Source organism: Poecilia mexicana, unplaced genomic scaffold (genome assembly GCF_051168715.1).
Source record: "Poecilia mexicana isolate PSO_F unplaced genomic scaffold, ASM5116871v1 scaffold_16, whole genome shotgun sequence".
In the NCBI taxonomy this organism is placed as follows: domain Eukaryota; kingdom Metazoa; phylum Chordata; class Actinopteri; order Cyprinodontiformes; family Poeciliidae; genus Poecilia; species Poecilia mexicana.
In genome coordinates, this window is record NW_028263385.1 from 25,234,608 (window position 1) to 25,253,417 (window position 18,810).

Here is an 18,810-nt window from a genome sequence, read left to right on the forward strand (position 1 = left end):
TTTTATATAGACCACCTGGTTTTATGCTTTATTCTATCGTTGGAAAATTGTCAAATTAAAAATGAATAATGAGCTCATATTTTTTCTTTCTTTTCCAATACGTCTTCAGCTTTTATTATCCGTCAGTTATTCACTATCAATGTATTTATACGGCAAAATGCAAAGTCCTTTGTGCGCTAAATTGTTTTAAGAGGTTTTAACGGGCATCTTTGTTCAATATTCCCATGGTACTAAAATGCATCATGTGGTCTACCAGCTGATGTAGAAAAAACCCGGGGACAACAAGGCCGCCTGTGACGCATCGCTCACGCTACGGTACGCCATTTGTGTCTAGCAGCAAAAAAGCGCGCACCGCGGAAACACTCATCTAACAAGGGGTAAGTCCGCTTGATTTATGAAATTTAGTTCATATTTTTACTCAAGCTGCGTTTAAATTGGCGACATTTATGGATATACGGTGTTTTAACATGCTGTTCAGACTATATGGGTGACTAATTCAGAGGTCGACGTTAGCCTCCTTTTTGGGCCTCTGTGCTGCCGTCGTTTTCCAAACGTTCGAGCTTGTTAGACCCGCCTTAGCCCTGCTATGATTGGCTGACATAGCCGAGAAAGGCATTTCATTGGACGCGCTGTGAGTCTGTGAAAGTACAGTAGAGGAACGTGTTGCTAGTTAGCAAGTTAGCAGCAGACTCCAGCTTCAGCAGTGCTACATAATTTTACTCTGACACGGGGACATAAACTATTGAACCCTCAAATATATGGGTTTTTGCAAAAGTGGTGCACCTTGCGGAATGGTTTTTTTATAGTTTTTCTTTGGTGTAGAGGTCTTGGCGTGCTTTACAATCATCTGTGGCTAACTTTAACACGACTTTCAGTTAATGTTGCTGGGCTAGTTAGTAAGCAAAAAGTCAAACTTAATGTAGTCAGCCACCAAAATGTTAGCTGTGTTTTTAAGTAGTTTTGTAAAATATGAAGGACGTAAGATGTTGCATGCATCTATATCTGCTTCTCCTCTCCTAGGAGCTATCGTGCTAAAACTAAAACTTTCACTGTCCGTATGGACAACATTTGGTCTCCTCAAATATTGTCCAGACAGGCATAAAAAATCTACTTTCACTAGGAGTTTTATAAGATTTTCTTGAAGATCTGTTGCCTCCACCTTTATTCCACACGTACAGTGGATGTAGCTTATCTTTCATTGTCAAAATAAAAGAATGCCTCTGTATTTTACATTTTTTTGGCTTTCTTGAAATGTTTGTTAAGCTATGTTTTATAGATTTTTCTTATTTGTGGATACAAAAATGTTGCATTAGTTTAATTTCTAAGCATGTTAGCAATTAGAAAACAACAACAGCTGGATGGTCACTTTAGAAAGTGGAAATATAGAAGTTAAATTAGAATATAGAAGTTAAATTAGAAAATGAAATTAAAATATAAGTAGATAAATGGTTAACCCTCAGACTTTGGCTTGTTAAAATAGCATGCAAACAGTTATAGAAAATTGTGTTTTCTGTCCATACCTGATGTGTTTTGACATGGATACAGAACTTAAATTGTTGACAAAATAGTGAAAGCTTTGCCAACTGGTCAAGGTTTGAAAATACAAAAACATACAAAAGTGAACAATTACACATTAATACCAGTAGGATACATACATATGCCCATTGAAGTGCCGTTTGAACTGTGCAGTTACAATTCACTAAATATTCATCCTTGTTGAACTTTTTCACAGTTATGTTACCACCGAAAACTTCAAGGTGAAATAACTTTATTGAAAATGCTAACACAAAGTAGCACATAGCTGAATTATGTTCAGCCCTATTTACTTCTGATTAAAAACCACTGCAACCATCCATCCATCTTCCGTACACCCTTGTTCCTAATCGGGTCAGGAGGGGTGCTGGTGCCTATCTCCAGCGAACGTTTCGGGCGAGAGACGGGTTTCACCCTGGACAGGTCACCATTCTGTCACAGGGCAACACAGAGACAGACTGGACAAACAACCATGTACACACTCACACTTAGGGACAATTTGGAGAGACCAATTAACTTAACAGTCATATTTTTTGGACTTTGGGAGGAAGCTGGAGAGAACCCAGCATCCACAGGGGGAACATGCAAACTCCATGCAGAAAGACCCCAGGCTGGGAATCAAACCCAGGACCTTCTTGCTGAAAAGGCAACAGTGCAACCAACTGCGCCACTGCCACTGCAACCAGTCAACTAATAAGTAAACATAGTCCACTTCAGTGTCATTTAATCTTAGTATGAACCTCAGAGTTTCGTTAGAGACAACTGGTGAACAAACAGCATCATGGAGACCAAGGAGCACGGCAGAGAAGTTATAAAACATGTCATGTTTGCGAAAATGGGAAGAGTATGGCACAACCTACTGAGACAAAACCACTGACTATTTATTTATTTAACTGACAGACCAGGTAAGGTGTGCATTAATCTGAGAAGGTAACTCAGTAGCTAGCTGCAGAAATCCACAGCTCTGTTGGGATAATCTTAAGAAGTCTGATGGGAAGGTTTATGTAGCCTAGTTCTGTAAGAAAAACCTGGTTGAAAACCTGGCTGAGACTGTGGCAGAGGCTCACCTCTCAGCAGGAGAATGACACTAACCTTCCAGCCAGAGCTAGATCAAAGCACATGTGTTTTGATCTGTACTTTGACTAGGATGGCTTAGTCAAAGTACAGACATGGATCCAAACTGGGATCAAGATTTGAAAACTGATTTTCACAGATATTCTTAATTCACCCATCCAGTCTGACTATATAGGCATTAAAAACAAACAGAGGATGAATTCCACCACCATCTCCTACACCCTCCCTAAAATAAACTGATTATAAAAACATGATATAATTGAATTTACAATATTTACAGCATTAATATAACTCAATTAAGAGCCAAATAAAACCTGCTTTTAAATATGTTTTCATAAGTAACAACGATCATTAAGATTGTTTGCTTGTAATATTATGGTTTATATATATTTTTAAAAAATCACGTGAGATTTTTTAAAAATCTCACGTGAGACTCACCAATCATATTTACTCCAACAAAACCAGACTTTACCTAAATGTTTTAATGTGAGATAAAGTTGAAAAAAGCTGCAACAAATACAGCGTTATGATGGATTACCTACAGTGGTTATTTATGTTACTTATAGGTCACTCGGATAATAATGATAGCGATGCAACACAACCTTTTAATTATTAGAAACAACAATCTGTTATGTTCCCACTCTTTTAGTAACAGTTCGTGTCTATTAACACTAGATGGCGACATTTACTCATGTTTATCCAGACGGAGTTGAACTGGATTTACCTTCACATAATCTTGGCTGTGGTGTCCAAACTTTTTGTCATGCAGGCCAAAATTGTGAAGATGACAGTAGTCATGGGCCACAAAGATTAGATTTTTAAATAAAAATGCAAAAAGGAATGTGAGTTTGTTTGTTTTTTATTGTACATGCAAATCAGTAGTCAGAAATGGGATATTTAAATGAAAGTAATGTTTTTTGTAGGAAATTAATATGTAATTCATGGTAATTAAGTATAAAGTTTCACATTGCTCTTATTAAAAGAAAGACATATCATTTATGAAAGTATAGGGTCAATTGTAGGACATTATGAGCTACATACAAACTCATTCTGAGAGCTACATCCGATCTTGGAGTTGGTATTGGCTGTTATGCAGTAATATATTCTAGACACTTGGACATGCCGCATATAAACATGTTGTATTTCTTTCTTTTTTTTTTTTTTTTCCTCAGGATTTTGATGCGGTTTTGATGACACCACTGGATTTCACATTTGTGCGAAACTATAACAGGAAATGATATGGAAAAAACCCTGGAATTAGGAGAGGGGGATGCTGAGAGGAAATCAGCTGAAAATGACTTTGTGAAGGTGCCGGCAGATAATATGGAGATGGAAGAAACCACAGGGGTCTCCCCTGGCAGCGCTGGTGAACTCGATAAGGCAGAGGAAGAACGTGCTGAGAGGCCATCGCCAGACGGTGGACGCGAGGGCGGGGAGAACGTTTGCAAAGTTTGTGGGTTCTCAACCATGTACCCGAGATCACTGAAAACTCATTATACAAGAAAACATGGGAAAGTCACTGAAAAAAATCCTCCACCTGATGAAGAAAAGGTAAACAATCTTAATGCTAGTGAAGTCCAGGAGCAAGTCACCATAAAAACCGAGGAAGACGACAGTGAACAAAACCAGAGTCCAGATTTAGACCAAGAAGAGACTAACATGGCTCAGGAGAGAAGAGTGAGCAAGCGAACCCCGAAACCTAAGATCATTTATTCCTGCAACTACTGTGGACATGAATTTAGGGACAAGGCTCCTCTCGATGTCCACATTCAGAGATACCATGCCAAAGATGTCCCTTTAACTTGTGAGTATCCCCTTATCTTCTGTTCACAGTTGACATTTCATCCATGAAAATATTTACATCCTCAACCATACAGGTGAAATACATTTTTAAGTGAATTAAATATTAACATTGGATACTGATGACCATGATGTTTCTCTGTACTTGTTGAGAAAGGCTAAAAAGAAGGATATCTCTCTGTGTCTCGTTAGTTGAGGTGGAGGAGAACGTGGGCGAATCGGAGGAAGCCGTGGAGAGCTGCAGCACTGAAAAGGCTTCACCGTCAAAAGTGGCACCAAAGCGTGTTCTCAGCAGGTTCCAGCTGAAATGTCCAATCTGTGATTTCAGGGTGGGCAGCAATGCAGTGCTGGAAAGGCACACTCGCGATAAACACCCCACCCTAGAGTGGCTCCGCTGCAAAGTCTGCAACTTCTTTGCAGCGACTTCAGAGTGGATGAGTTCTCACCTGTCGTCGGATGGCCATTTGGAGCAACAGAAAGTAAAAAAAGAATCAGAAGCTTCTTCATTTGAACAGTGCGTTGAGAAAGTTAGCAGAGACTGTGCAGGAGAGGATGCAGTTGTGGGTCACCTCGATCAGGTGGTCCCCGGAGAAGGGACTACTTTGACCAAAGATCAACAGAAAGCCGATGAGCTGTCAGAGGCAGCCGAGTCTGTGCTGACTGAGGAAGAAGATGCAGAACTTGAGCCTCCAAGAAAGAAAAGAGGAAGACCAAAACAAGGGTCTTCTACAACTTGTGGATACTGTGGCTTGGTTGTGTCCAACGCCACTAATCTCAGTGTTCACGTTCGCCGCAAACACAGCAAAGATTATGGCTACAGCTGCACTTTGTGCAACTACAGCTGTGTCACCAAGGGAGATATGGATCGTCACTGTTTTACTAAGAAGCATGTGAAAAGAGCACAGGAGAGTTCGAGTAAGAGCCCGGCGAGGGCCGACTCCGGTGCGCCGTTGCTTGAGCCAACCAGCGCACCAGATGCTGGCACACAGCGTACTGACGCAAGGCAAGAACAAGATGGGGAACTTCTTGGAGAGCACAAAGACCAAGACCAAACTGAGTCTGACACAAGCCAGCAAAAAAGCAAGTATGACTCTGTCAATGCTTGCAGTCTTTGTGATTTTGTTGCCCAGTCAATCCCATCCCTCCATCTCCATGTCAAGAGAAAGCACACCAAAGATTTTGAGTATGTTTGTCTAGCATGCAGCTACTATGCCGTTACTAGTAGGGAAATGTATCGTCATGCTAGCACAGAGAAGCACAAACAAAAAAGTCAGAAATATCTGGAACATCAAAAGGGCAAAGAACAAAGAACTTCAGAACATCCCTTAAAAGAGACGGAGATCAATGAGCCTCCTGGGCAGAACTCCAGCACTGGCTGTGAACATCCAAACCCCTCAGATTGGTCGGGATCTTGCTACATTGACAGCCCGTGTGTGGAAATGCAAGATCCAGCTGCGCCATCGGTCACTACAGAGATTGTTCGTGTTGTGGTTGGTGGAACTGGAGGTGAAGATGAAATGCAAGTGACAACTAATACATCGTCGGCTGACAATGAACCAGAATCAACCAACCGGACAGCTGAGATGACTGTGCAGCAGGCTTCAGCCGAACTTCATCTTCCATTAGATGAGTCTGCACATGAAGAGAATCAGAATTTAGAGGGTACACAAGCAGGAGAGGAGACTTCAAAGGAAGATGCAGCGGTTGTTGATATGCAAATGTCCAAAGCTCCCCCGTTTGATGCCAGCATTGTTTCCTTCAAGGCCCTTGCAGAGCAGGAGGTAACATTGGCAGAGAGTATGGCGCTGGAAGGAGAGGCCCCTGTCATATCTTTGACTGGAGGGCCAATATCTAGCGTCACGTCCCCCAGCTCGACATACGTGAGAAAGCTCAAACCCAAGGAGATGAAGGTCAGGGATGAGGCCAAAGCCTGCAGTTCTCGCATACGCTGCGAGGACTGCGGCTTCATGGCGGACGGTCTCAGCGGCCTCAACGTCCACATCTCAATGAAGCACCCGTCCAAAGAGAGGCACTTCCACTGCCTGGTGTGCGGCAAGTCCTTCTACACCGAGAGCAACCTGCACCAGCACCTCTCCAGCGCTGCCCATCTCCGCAACGAGCAGAACAGCGTGGAAGAGCTGCCCGAGGGGGGCGCGAGCTTCAAGTGCGTGAAATGCACCGACCGCTTCGAGACGGAGCAGGACTTGTTTGTCCACATCAAGGAGAAGCACGAGGAGCTCCTGCGGGAGGTCAACAAGTATGTGCTGGAGGACACCGAGCAGATCAACCGCGAGCGCGAGGAGAACCAGGGCAGTGTATGCAAATACTGCGGCAAGGTGTGCAAGAGCAGCAACTCCATGGCCTTCCTGGCACACATTCGCACACACACTGGTACGTGAGCTCGCCTTCGCACACTCACTCACTGAATCTTCATCCCTCTCTCCTACTTTGAACATGTTGTGAAAACATGCATATCATTATTAGTTGTACCACATAGTTTAGCTGCTTGATTTGAAAACATCATTACATATGCATTATTACAAATTCACTACTTTGCAGCGGCATACATTATTAAAACCTCTTGTACCCGATACAGATTACATACGCTGCTCTTTGGAAGTCTGGGTGAGCACTTAAATGTGACACGTTTTCCTGAATATGTCAAAACAATAATCTCCTTTAGTGAGTGTTTAGCGATTAGGCCTTTGTTGCTTTTTTTTTTAGATGCAACAGCATTAAATAGGGCGAAACAGACTCCTTCAGTGGCTGCTGAGGCTATTGTCAAGGCCACTATCTACTTCAGCCAGGTAATAGTTCTTTTTTTTGTAGAGGTGAAGGTAGAGACTGATTGAGCTTCAAACCAACAGGAGAGACGCTAATGGACCCCAGATTGGGATTTCCTGAGCAACGCTTGGTCAGAGACATGTGCGACTCATAATTGATGTGTCCATTACCAAGACTCAGTTGTAATTATAGTCAATAAGTCTCTGTAAATGTGTTAAAGCTTAGGCTAAAAGCATTGGAGGTCCAAAGAGAGGTGGGCTAATAATTTAAAATAATCAATGCAGACATATTCAAAGCCTTTAATTTCCCTGGTGTCTGTATGTCCATGTTTGCGCATATATATATATGTGTGTGTGTGTGTATGTGTGTGTGAGAGAGAGACAGAGAGAGAGAGAGAGGGGTTGTATGCCTGGCAAGTGTGTGTGTGTGTGTGTGTGTGTGTGTGTGTGTGTGTGTGTGTGTGTGTGTGTGTCAGCCTTCATGGCTAGCTGATTATCCTCAATCCATTAGGATTTATCTTGTCATTTATAATGCAAAGCAGGGCTGCATTGGTCAGGGCTTCGGCAGGGAGACGTCCGGCAGGTTAAGAACACGGGGCGCTCCATTACTTTTCCCTGACCGTGTGTATTAATTGCTTTTAAAATCAACTTAATGCAGGAACGAGATGTGAGGGCGCCATCAATAAATGCCCCTCTCTGCCTCCCATAGTCCATCCTCCCTTTCAGGCTAAACTTTAATGGGACTTTAATTGAAGTCCGTGCTCTGTGTTTACTGTGTGTGTGTACATGTGTCTTTGTGGGCGTGTGAAGCCTCCTTTTAGAGTCAGACAAAGTAAGGAAGGTTTCCACTTGGAGACAGTGGATGGCCTGAGTTGGTATTTTAGCTGACCAGCTAACCTGATGACTATTTATCCAAGTTTGACATGACTGTTGATTTTACCTTATGTATAACTGCCTAGCTAAAGAACAAACAAAAAAAACATGTGATTATCATGAAAAAGGTAAATATTTTTTGTTGCTCCTTTCAGAGGGTGAAACTCATGAATTATATAAACGTCGAGGGCGAAAAACCACCCTGTTGTCTTTTGTAGTTTTGATGCTTGAAAATTAGAATATTGTGTATAATTAATATTTTGGAAACTCATGTTGTCACACCCTAGTCAGCTAATTAACTGAAAACACCTTCAAAGGTTTCTTGGCCCTCTAAGTGGTCTATAAGTCAATAGACTGAACAGATGTCCAGAAGACTCTCATACACCCCCCGCCCCACAAAGAGGATACACCATAAAAGATTATTGCTGGTTGTTCAGCAAACATGTTAATAGGAAGCTGAGTGGAAGAAAAGTATTTTAGGAATCACTGTGGTAGGAAAAGGTGCAGCACCAACTTGGATAACTTCGGCTTTGAGAGGATCATCAAACCAAATGTATTTAAGAATTTGTGGGAGCGAAAGTCCAGACCCAAATTCAATTGAGAATCTGTGGCAAGACTTGGAAATCAAATTATATTTGCCTTATGCCTCACAATTATAGACTGATTTTATGTTGATTCAGCCCAGAAATTCAAGAGGCATCAGCACATTTTATTCCAGCGCAATCTTCTTAAATTTAAGAGGGGTGTTGGAGGAAATGACGCCGTAGTCCTAGATTAATACAATTTATCTAATTTTACAGATCTTACATCACGGTTCCTTGTGTGCCAAAGTCCAATTTCTTCCTGCTGAACTCAAACGGCTTAAAGCTGTGAAAACTGGAGGTTAAATCCCAGTGATTAATGCGTAGCTTCTACACTCTTTATATTAATGGTTACCCTACACATATTCATAATTTTACCCAGTGTCATAATTCTTGAATTTTGAGGTCACTTACTTAGTGTTACTTAAGAAAATGAAAGTAGTGACACCGAGGTCCCAAAAGATGGCGTCCAGTCAAGGGCACATTAAAGTTTCAAATAAACAGTTTGTTTTGTTTTTATCCAACAGAGCGGCGGACTTGCTTAGGTGATTAAATCCCCACTTTTATGAGCGCTTTCCGTTTCGAAGACGAGCCTTATTTCTCCTCGTTTTGACAGCATACGTCAGTTGCTATTATTGCTAAATTCCCTCATTACAGTGAATTATTTACCTTTTCACGTGCGGCCATTCATTCTGAGAGTTTGTTCGCGGGGGCCGCGGAGCGGCACGGTGGGGTTCTGCCAGTTTCCGAGCAGGGAGCACGTCCAGATCCTTTTAATTAAGACCTAGTTTTTATTCACTTGATTAATCAGTGAAATCAGGGAACGGTGGTGGGAGGCTGCACACAGATTTGTCAATTTGTCCCTTTAAGGAAACCCGTACACATGGCTTGCGTTTTTGCCAATGAGCTGAAATTAGCATTTCGAGCTAAATTGGTCACTTTTTCACCAAAGCGAGCTGTCTGACCTCAGACCGAGGCTTCAAGCAATGCGCACACATGCAAGGCATGGGAGCTAACACACAGGGTGGGATTTGGGTTGCTATTTAGAATTGCTAATAATTTTTTTTTAAAAGAACACCCAATACAATGGCAATTTCTTTGTATGGATTTTTTTTTTTTTTAAAGTGGATCTTAAAAGTATATACACTCCCATTAATATTTCAGCTTTTTATGTTTAAAAAAATCACATGTACTTTGCCCATAAATTAAGGGAACTTTTTTTTTTTTTGCCAAAGTGACCAACATGACTATTTTGGCTGAAAAGCAACAAATGCTCTTCGAAGATTAGGACGGTGTCCCACAGCAGTGTGTGACCAAGCTGGTGACCAGTATGAGGAGTAGGTGCCACTTTTTATTTTATTTTGAATTTTTGTAAAAAAAAAAAAAAAAAAAAAAAAAGCAGCCTGAAAGCTGGATGAATAAAAAAGGGAACATTCAGCAGCTGGGGGAATGTGTTAAAACATGCTACCAGGTTGCATAAAGGGAAGTGGAGGACGCCTTTGCAGTTTACTCGTACAGTCCTCCACATGTCAAAATATTTCAGGCTCCATTGCATCATTATTTAATTTCCATTGTCATGTTTGTCAGTTGTGGAAGTGCAGTATTAACATACTTCATGTGTTTTTTTCTTTTTTTTTTTTTTTTTTTTTTACAAAAATGCTGCCACATTTAAAAAAAATAAAATAAAATTCTCGACTTTGTGTACAGAAACCTTTCACAGATGCCACGGAACATTGTGGCAACACGCAGGCAGAAGTGCTTCTCTGGGTGCACTTTTCACACTCTGGTGCTGACAGGTGAAACGTTTCAATAAAGGATTATGTTTAATATATTTCTGACTTGGTGCCAAAATTCAGATCCACTCATTTCTATGCGGCAAAAAAAAAAGAAAAAAAAAGAAGATATTTGTAATCTGAAATAATGGAAAGGAAGGCAAGAGATTGAAATAAACTTTATGCAGGTATCTTGCAATCTCATGTGTCAAAGAGAAATGGAACAAACATGAGCACAAAGTCATTTATTCATGTGAAATTGACATGTTTTTATTCTTATTTTCCTCCAAACCTGAAAGCTGAAGGCTACGGCAGAAAGTGTGTGGCATGTAAAAAAAAAAAGAAAAAAAAAAGCTTAAGACATCACGATATGTGAGGTGAAACATTGCATGAGGTTTCTCTCTCCTCTCAGGAAATGAATTAGTCATTCTCTGTCTCATCTGGGATGTGAAGCAGCCACATTGCCCCTGTGTGGATGGCAATATTAATTTAACATGACACCGCATTGATGGTCAATTTCAGTTTCAGGGAGGCTGTTTAAGTAGAGTGGTGGAGTATTAATGTGATAAGATGTTTGAGCGGGGGCTGGGGGGGGAGGCGACAGTACATCCCGCTCTCTCTCTTTCTACTCTGCCATGTTTCATGCTCAGCCAGCCATCTGGACAAATCATCTCCCCACACGCCTCTCTCTCTCTCTCTCTCTCTCTCCCTTTTCTCAACTTTAGGTTGGATGTGTCTGAAAGTGTGTGAGTGAGAAGGGAAGAAAGGATGATTGTCTCTTTATGTTTTCTCAGTGGCCAATGTGTTTTGGGAACATAAAGCTCGGCTGTGAGGCGGGGTTCTGAAACTAACATGTAGGTGTGATGGTGGGTGTGGTGTGACCCTTGCGGCTGTCTTTTTGTTTTTTCATTAGGTGTCGACGGCGGTATTGTTGTGTGTGATTTCTCGGCGTTTGGGTGTGAAGTCTGCAGCTACAATTGGGGCTGTAATAAGTTTTTTTTTTTTTTCCTCTGTCTTTATTAGCTCCTGTGTTTATGCCTATGTAAATATGTGTGGTGTACTGCAGAGATATGCGAAATGAAGAGGCTGGCCATGTGCGACCCCCCCACCCCCTCCCTCCACACACCCTCTTTCTCTTGTCCCTTGTGTTTATGGACCTTGTTAGCACAAGCTTGCCTTTCAATCTTCGTTACTGGTGTAAAATTCGATGTGTCGTACTTCCAGCTCACAGCAAGTGAACCGTGTATGAACGAATTAGTAATCTACACAAAGTGCTTAATCAAATCAGCAGCTGCCCCTGGAATAAATATTGTAGAACGTCTTGGGATATTCGCTGGCAGAGGGTGAGGGTTTCCTCAAAGATGCATGCGTGGATATCATAGCCGGCTGCCACTTAGAGTGAAGTGTCGCACTGTGTCATGCCAGCCTAAATTCAGCTCAGCCCGCTAACAAATTCTACGTTTGACTTTGTCGTACGCATATGCTTAATTTATGTTTTTTTTTTTTTTTGGGGAGGCTTTATGAAGAGTAGGTACAAAACAAATTATAATAATATTGGAAATAGGCGTTTTATTTTTTCTAAATGTATACATCTTGACATGGTGTATTTCCTCAGTTTTCAAATATTTACATTTCACTCCATTGCATACAACGGTCGTTAGTGGATTTGCATAATGGACATCCAGTGAGAACATACCATGTTTTACCTTATTATAGTGTAAATAAAATTGTTGCTGAGACAGACATTCTCCATTGACAGGGCTTTATTAAAACATACAATAATACATAAATCACAAAAAGAATAAAATGATGAACAAAGATTTATACAGAAATTAAGTGGAAGAAACCATGACTTGTTTTCAGGGATTTTATTCATTCATATATTATTCACTGTGTAATTAACCTAAAATAATAATAATAATAATAATAATTAATAATGGAATGAGATTACCCTACAGTGTTGGAATATACCTATAGACATGCATCCACCCATTTACAGATTATTTTTAGTTCAGTATTTCACTTAAAAGTTCTACATTTATCCACTATATACTGCTAGAGGGCGATAGTGAGCTGGTTTCTGCGTTGTGTGCTCAGGTGAAGAAGAAAACCGGACAGAAAGTGTTCTTCAGCGGAACGTCAACATAGTTATTGCGTCCTTGTTGTTAGAAAAATCCTCTGAAATATGAAAACAGCAGAGATGTCTCGCCGCTAAATTTCCTTACAACAACCTTTGTTGTTGTTTTTCTTCTTCTCCACATAATGTGAGATTTGCTTTGTTCTTCTGCTGTACGCATGGCGCCGGCGTCCGACACAGAGTTTTATTGTCCCTGCCGGCGCACAACCAAGGTGTTCACGCAGTTCTGGGCGTCACCCAGAGCTTTGCTGCAGGAGGGATTAGTTCATTTCACAAATTGTTGAATTGTTTTTATATGAAAATATGGAAAGCTTCACACATTATATGCGGTAAAGAGGACTAGGAAGTTTAAATCAGGCTGAAGTTTTTGTCACCTCTCAGCCAGTTCGTGCCGTCACTAATTCATTGAAGCCTCATAATTTGTTGAGGGATAAAACTGCACTTTACGGCCACGATGGCTTCAGTTTGAGATGAAGCAACAAGGTCTATGATTAACAATGCTACATTCCTACTGTGAAACATGGAGGTGGAGCATTTGAGACCTAAGAAACTACAGGGAAGTGGGTCAAAATTAACAACAAAGATGAATACTGAAAAATGATTTGCTCTCAATCTTTGATTGGTTGCAGCAGGAGAAACCGAAGGTTCTGGAGAGGCCTTCTCTTTCACGATACTCTTTTGATCAGAGCCATGTTAGTAGAAAAGCAGAAAAGTTTAAACTCTTCCTGGCTACGCATACTTAATAGCACAACCGCATATAAACGATAAACATTTTCCTGCAAACTCTCACTGAAGGAGATGGTTTTGGAACGTACCGGATTAATTTCTTGACATCAGATGCCCAAATGTATCCCCTCAAATTCACAGAAGGTGATTTTTTTTTTTTTTTTTTTTGTGTAGTATGCTCCTTTTAAGTTGAGCTGGTGGCTGTTCATGCATCACACAGATAGTGCAGGCATCTGCCCTCACTGCTCTGCGGTTAAATGATGGATGGCGAAGAGAAGCTTTGCCACTCTCTCAAACGCTACCCCGCCCTCCGGACTTATTAATGACAATAATTAGGAGGAAACCTCCCTGTGAAGCCCGCCAGAGTGATTAGTGCTTTAATGATGGAATGGGAGGTAGCGAGTGCACCCAGAATTGATTTACGTATTCGCCCTGACCTTTGGAATCCAATTTACACATCCACAGGCAAAGAAAGAGTCAGTAGGAGATGAAGGAGAGTGACAAGGATAGATAGAGAGTGAAAGAAAAGCTGCTTGGCACTTGAAGTGGGACTCTAGTTTTTATTGGTGCTGAATTAGGGACATATGTCTTTTTTTTTGTAATCTTTTGTTCTTTTTTTTTCTTCTTATTGTTGCGTCTGATTTGCTTTGCAGGATCTAAGCCCTTCATGTGTAAGATCTGCAACTTCGCCACTGCTCAGCTGGGAGATGCCCGGAACCACGTGAAGAGGCATCTCGGGATGCGGGAGTACAAATGTGACATTTGCGGGTGAGTGACGAGAGTCGGTTTTCACTTCTTGGTTAGCTTCCTTCCTTCAGAAGCCCTTCGCTCCGATGACGGCGGTGGTGAATAAACAAGCTTTTACACGCATAAGAAGAACTTGCAGAAATGCCTCAGGAGGAACTGTATCCGCAGCGGCTGCCAAAGTTTAGGCCGTTTTTGTCAATTTGAGATGGAAACAAATCATCAAAAGCCAGGATTTGTCCCACGAGCGCCGCTCTATGAAGTGTGAACTACAAATTATCTGTAGTATAGCCTGCCTAGATTGTATTTGTCTCAGGTGAATTTAAAAAGTCAACCCAGCGTGGGAGAGAAATGGAACCAACGGGTTTGTGAACATAAGAAAATAGTGTTAACTTTAATCCAGAGATGTCTCGATTTGATCACAGTTATCGATTTGGGTCCTGATCAGACCTTTGTTAAATGAACTGAAACTGAGTCCCTGAAGAAACTCAAGTAATAATAATGTCTGCGAAGTATGTTTCGTATATATTTGTTAAAACCGTCACCATGTCAATGACTGTAACATGGACAATCTGAGAAAAGTTTGAGCTCCTCTACCTCCTCCCAGTGCCATTGTTACCGTCTGAAGAAATGCATCCGTCCCGATCCAAAACAACCAATCGGAGCCAGGAGGAGGGTCTTATCGCTGTCAATCAAACTTGTGTACGTGGTTCTAAATGTGCTAATGACTAGTCCTTAGGTTAAACATTCAACCCATGGACTAGGCACATCTGGAGTGATTCAATTATATTAAATACGCAATTTGAGATCTGCTTCTATTGTGAAAACAGGAATTCTGAGGTTTCCTCAAAATATGTCAGGAATCTTGTGAAGCGGCTCGCTTTTGCTTTAAGCTCGTGACATTCGTCAACTGTGTCGTTGTGCTTTTACACGCCGCTGATTTAAATGAAGTTTTGAGCTGGGAGTCTTTATCAGCAGACTCCTGTTCTTAGAGAACTCAGAACGGGGCAAAAATAATCCTCATCCTCGTCATTATTTTAATCTGTTTAAAACTGCCAACAACAGAATTGAACTGATTAAGCTACGAAGTGAAACACTTGACATTATTGCTTCATGTCTGAATATCGGCGGTCCAAAAATAACATGAAAATGCGTTAATAATGTGGGATTCTTTATTATAAAAGAAAGGGGGGGGGAAACAATTCTCTGCGTCAACTTTCCTCTCAGCATAAGGTGAGAGAGATTATTTAGCCAGCTGTACAAATAATCCTAATTGGAAGTTTATGTAGGTTACCACAAGGCTATAAATACCCAGTAGTTGAGGAGTGCGGCTGTTCCGGCGGTACTCCGTACCCCCTGCATGTTGACCATATGTTGTGCTCAGCTCCCTCCATTCCCGTGATAGACCTCCTCACAGCTTTGCCATGTTCAAATAAACGTGTTAAGCTGTTTAACACGCAGCCCGGGAATAGAGTAAATTGTGGGATTTTCAACCGTTTTTTTTTTTTTTCCTGAAGTTTCTGCAGGTTCTCCGAGACGTACGCCGCTAAAACATACATGTCGGAAGAGAGCCGTTAGTTTCTCTCTCTGTGCGATTTTGTGTGTGTGCGTGTGTGTGTGTGTAAGCTGGTATCATTCGGTCTGGTTGCAGGCAGATTTTTTTATTTTTTTATTTACTTATTTATTTTTTTATTTCTGTTCCTCCAAAGTCGAGCAGAGCAAATGTGTTTATTTGCTCCCGCTGATGTTCGTAAACATATTACAGCAGGAGCCAACAAGCTTTGCCTTAAACACAGCATCTCCTTTAATGAGAGGAGAGGCTCATGTTTCACAAGCCCCGAACATCCCGCCCCCCACCCAACACACACACACACACACACCCCCACACACACACACACACACACCCTAACCACCAGCACACATCTGAAAACCCGCTTCTCCCAAGTGCAGCAAACATGTTGGGCTTTGACCAAGCGTCTCGCTTTACAACGCGCGTGCACACGCACACACACACACACGCACACACACGCACACACACACACACACGCGCGCGCGCATGCGTGTACGACTGGAGCGGTTCTCCAATATGCTTTTAAATGGGACTACTAAATACAACCCCTGGTTTCACAAATCATGCGGCTGTAGGAGCCGCGTGCTGCCAGTGCCAGCCACCGGTGACAAATCGGCCCTGTGTGTGCTTTCAGGACTGACTGATCACCAGGCCATCCCTCGGCTTGACTAAAGAGCAGCAAACACAAAGAAACTCCCAGCAACAACCTCATTAAGGCCAGAGCCATACATACACATAACCCGGCGTTGCCTTTTTTTGTTTTTGTTTTTTTTTTTTTGTTTTTTGTTTTTTTCATCCCCCCAAAACTTTTCACACTTTGACACGTCCCTAATCTGAATATAAAGCATTGTATGAACGCCTGGCAATGGATCAGGTGTAATGTGTGATGTTATTAGCCGTTTTGGGTTTTTTGTGGGGTTTTTTGTGTTTTTTTTTTTTTTTTTTTGGTTGGGGGGGGGTGACCCAGAAAAAGTGAGATCATAGTGCGATTAAGCGAATGAAGGCGTTTTACTTCAGGAAACGGATGTTTTTTGGGGGATTTTTAGGAGCAATCACACTTCATCACGTCAATTAACTCACCACTTTGTTTTTGGACTCCCTTTTTTATCCCCATGCAGTGTTGGTTTATGGTTTCATTAATCATTGATAAACTACGTGTTTTCCTCTGCGTCCATGGCGTTTATTGTCGTTTTGTTTCAGCTCCCATCATTTCCTGTCCTTTTTGCCTGAAGAAAAGGAGGGAGAACAAAAAAAAAAAAAGATTTCTCCTCTTCCATTGATCGCCACGTCTTCCTTGTTAAACTCCCAGACCGGAGGATTACCTCGCCTCTGACTCTTTGAATGAACGGACGCGCGGCGCCTCGGCTGTCCGCCTCGCTTTAGCAGCTGCCCGCCGCTGCTTTTCTCTTCCCGGGAAACTGGGGGGAGTTGTTGATAGTTAAAGATCATATTGTTTTGGCATTTAATTAAGAAATGCAAATGCAGGGCCAAGACAGATTAGAACCCCTGACCACGCTGCCAATCAAACCTGATTACGGCAGTCGGCGTCCTGCTCGCCATGCACTTCACGGGCGCTTGGCTGCCGTCTCGTTGTTTCGTTTGCTTCTTTCTGTTGTAGCCTGCAAAAGTATTCACGTCCATTGAACTTTTCCACTTATGGAAATCTAATTTTAATTCAGTTTTTGGGAAGGAAACAGATACATTTTTAAAATACTGCACAAATAATAATAATAATAATAATAATAATAATAATAATAATAATAACAAAACCATAAGGTTTAGCCAAGAGGCTCACTGTCACTCTGGAGGAGCTACAGAGTTTCACAGTTGTGGAAAGAAAGAAACGCATAGCTCGAAACAAACGGATGGAAAGTTTTGATCTTTTTGTGGAGAAAACGTAGGACTAAATGTTAGGAGGAAGGTGGACGGGTAATGTTGAGCAGAAAGCGTCTGCCTTGATTTTGCACGACAACGATGGCTGTCAAAATGAACTTTTCTAATCTTAGAGGTCCAATTTGTAAATTCATATCTGAGCATGCCAAAAATGAATCACAAAAGTCAGCATATCGCCCCATGTATCGTTTCTTTAGTTGGCTTTTTTTATGCAGCTAGACAGAACCCTAATCCTGCAGTACCGATTAAAAGTGCGCTACAAAAAAACTAAGTCATACCAAGTATTCTTGATCTGGGTTTTTGGTGCAAATATCTTAGTTCCGTCAAAATAAGACAAAACCTAGCAAGATACAGGAGTTTGTTTTGAATCAATAATTCCTTATTACCGATGAAAAAGCTCTAGTTCCAGTGACAGTCATATTTCTTTGATAATACATTTTTCCCATGTCAGATGTGAAATAATCTGCCAGTTGAGTTTGTACTTCTCTCATCAATATTAGGGAATCATTGACTTAAAACAAGCTGCTGTATCTTGTTGAAAAGTTACTTGTGAGTCAGTTTTGCCTTGACTCAAGTTCACTAAAACATTTGCACAAGAAACTAAACAAATTGTGAAAAATAACGCAAATCTACTTGTAGTAAATAGTTGAGACAACAGGATCCGGGAACATATTACAATTTTTGAAACACCTGAATGTCATAGTTATCACTGTAAAAATAAATGCTTACCTAACCAGCCTGCATCTCTACAGCGAGATCTTAAATGTAGAGGTGGTACGCCGACCTATCATGTGTTGTAAGGATAACCACGTACTGTATGATGACGCGAGTCTCTTTAGAAGTGGAGCGAACGACTGGAAAAGCATTAAAAAACAGAGGGGCAGGAAGGAACCGTCTTGTACCGAGTCTCTGCAGAGACTAGCTCAAAACTGGGAGACACATGGATGTCATCGCACCTGAATGTTAAACCTATCCAGGAGAAAGGCTCAGGCTTTTCGTACTCCTGGGAAGAGCTACAACAGAATGGTTTTGATCGACACTTATTCATGTGTTAAAATGGCCCAGTCAAAGTCTCCAGCTTAACTCTAGTTGAGAATCTGAGGCAAAATGTGAATACTGCTGCTTACAAATGCTCTGTCTAACCAGACTGAGCTTACATTGTAAGCTGTTGGAGAGAAACCCCGTGAGACTTGCACCTGCGTTAACTCTGGGAAAGTGAAGGGGTGTGAAAACTTTCACGAGACCCTGAATGCGCCCGCTGTCCTACATATCTATCTGCTTACTTTTTGTTTTTCTTTCTGAAAAGCCTTATTTGTCTTAATTT

The 18,810-nt window shown here is 41.5% G+C and overlaps 1 protein-coding gene across 1 annotated transcript in view; it reads left to right on the forward strand.

The window, feature by feature from the left end:
* Nucleotides 1–261: 261 nt before the first annotated feature.
* Nucleotides 262–18,810, forward strand: part of LOC106921836 (zinc finger protein 407-like) — a 189,920-nt gene continuing 171,371 nt past the window's right edge. The window contains exons 1-4 of the mRNA XM_088014319.1: nucleotides 262–377; nucleotides 3,780–4,411; nucleotides 4,600–6,798; nucleotides 13,933–14,047. Of these exons, the coding sequence (XP_087870445.1) occupies nucleotides 3,847–4,411; nucleotides 4,600–6,798; nucleotides 13,933–14,047 (2,879 nt within the window). The 5' untranslated portion in view covers nucleotides 262–377; nucleotides 3,780–3,846. The remainder of the gene's footprint in view (nucleotides 378–3,779; nucleotides 4,412–4,599; nucleotides 6,799–13,932; nucleotides 14,048–18,810) is intronic.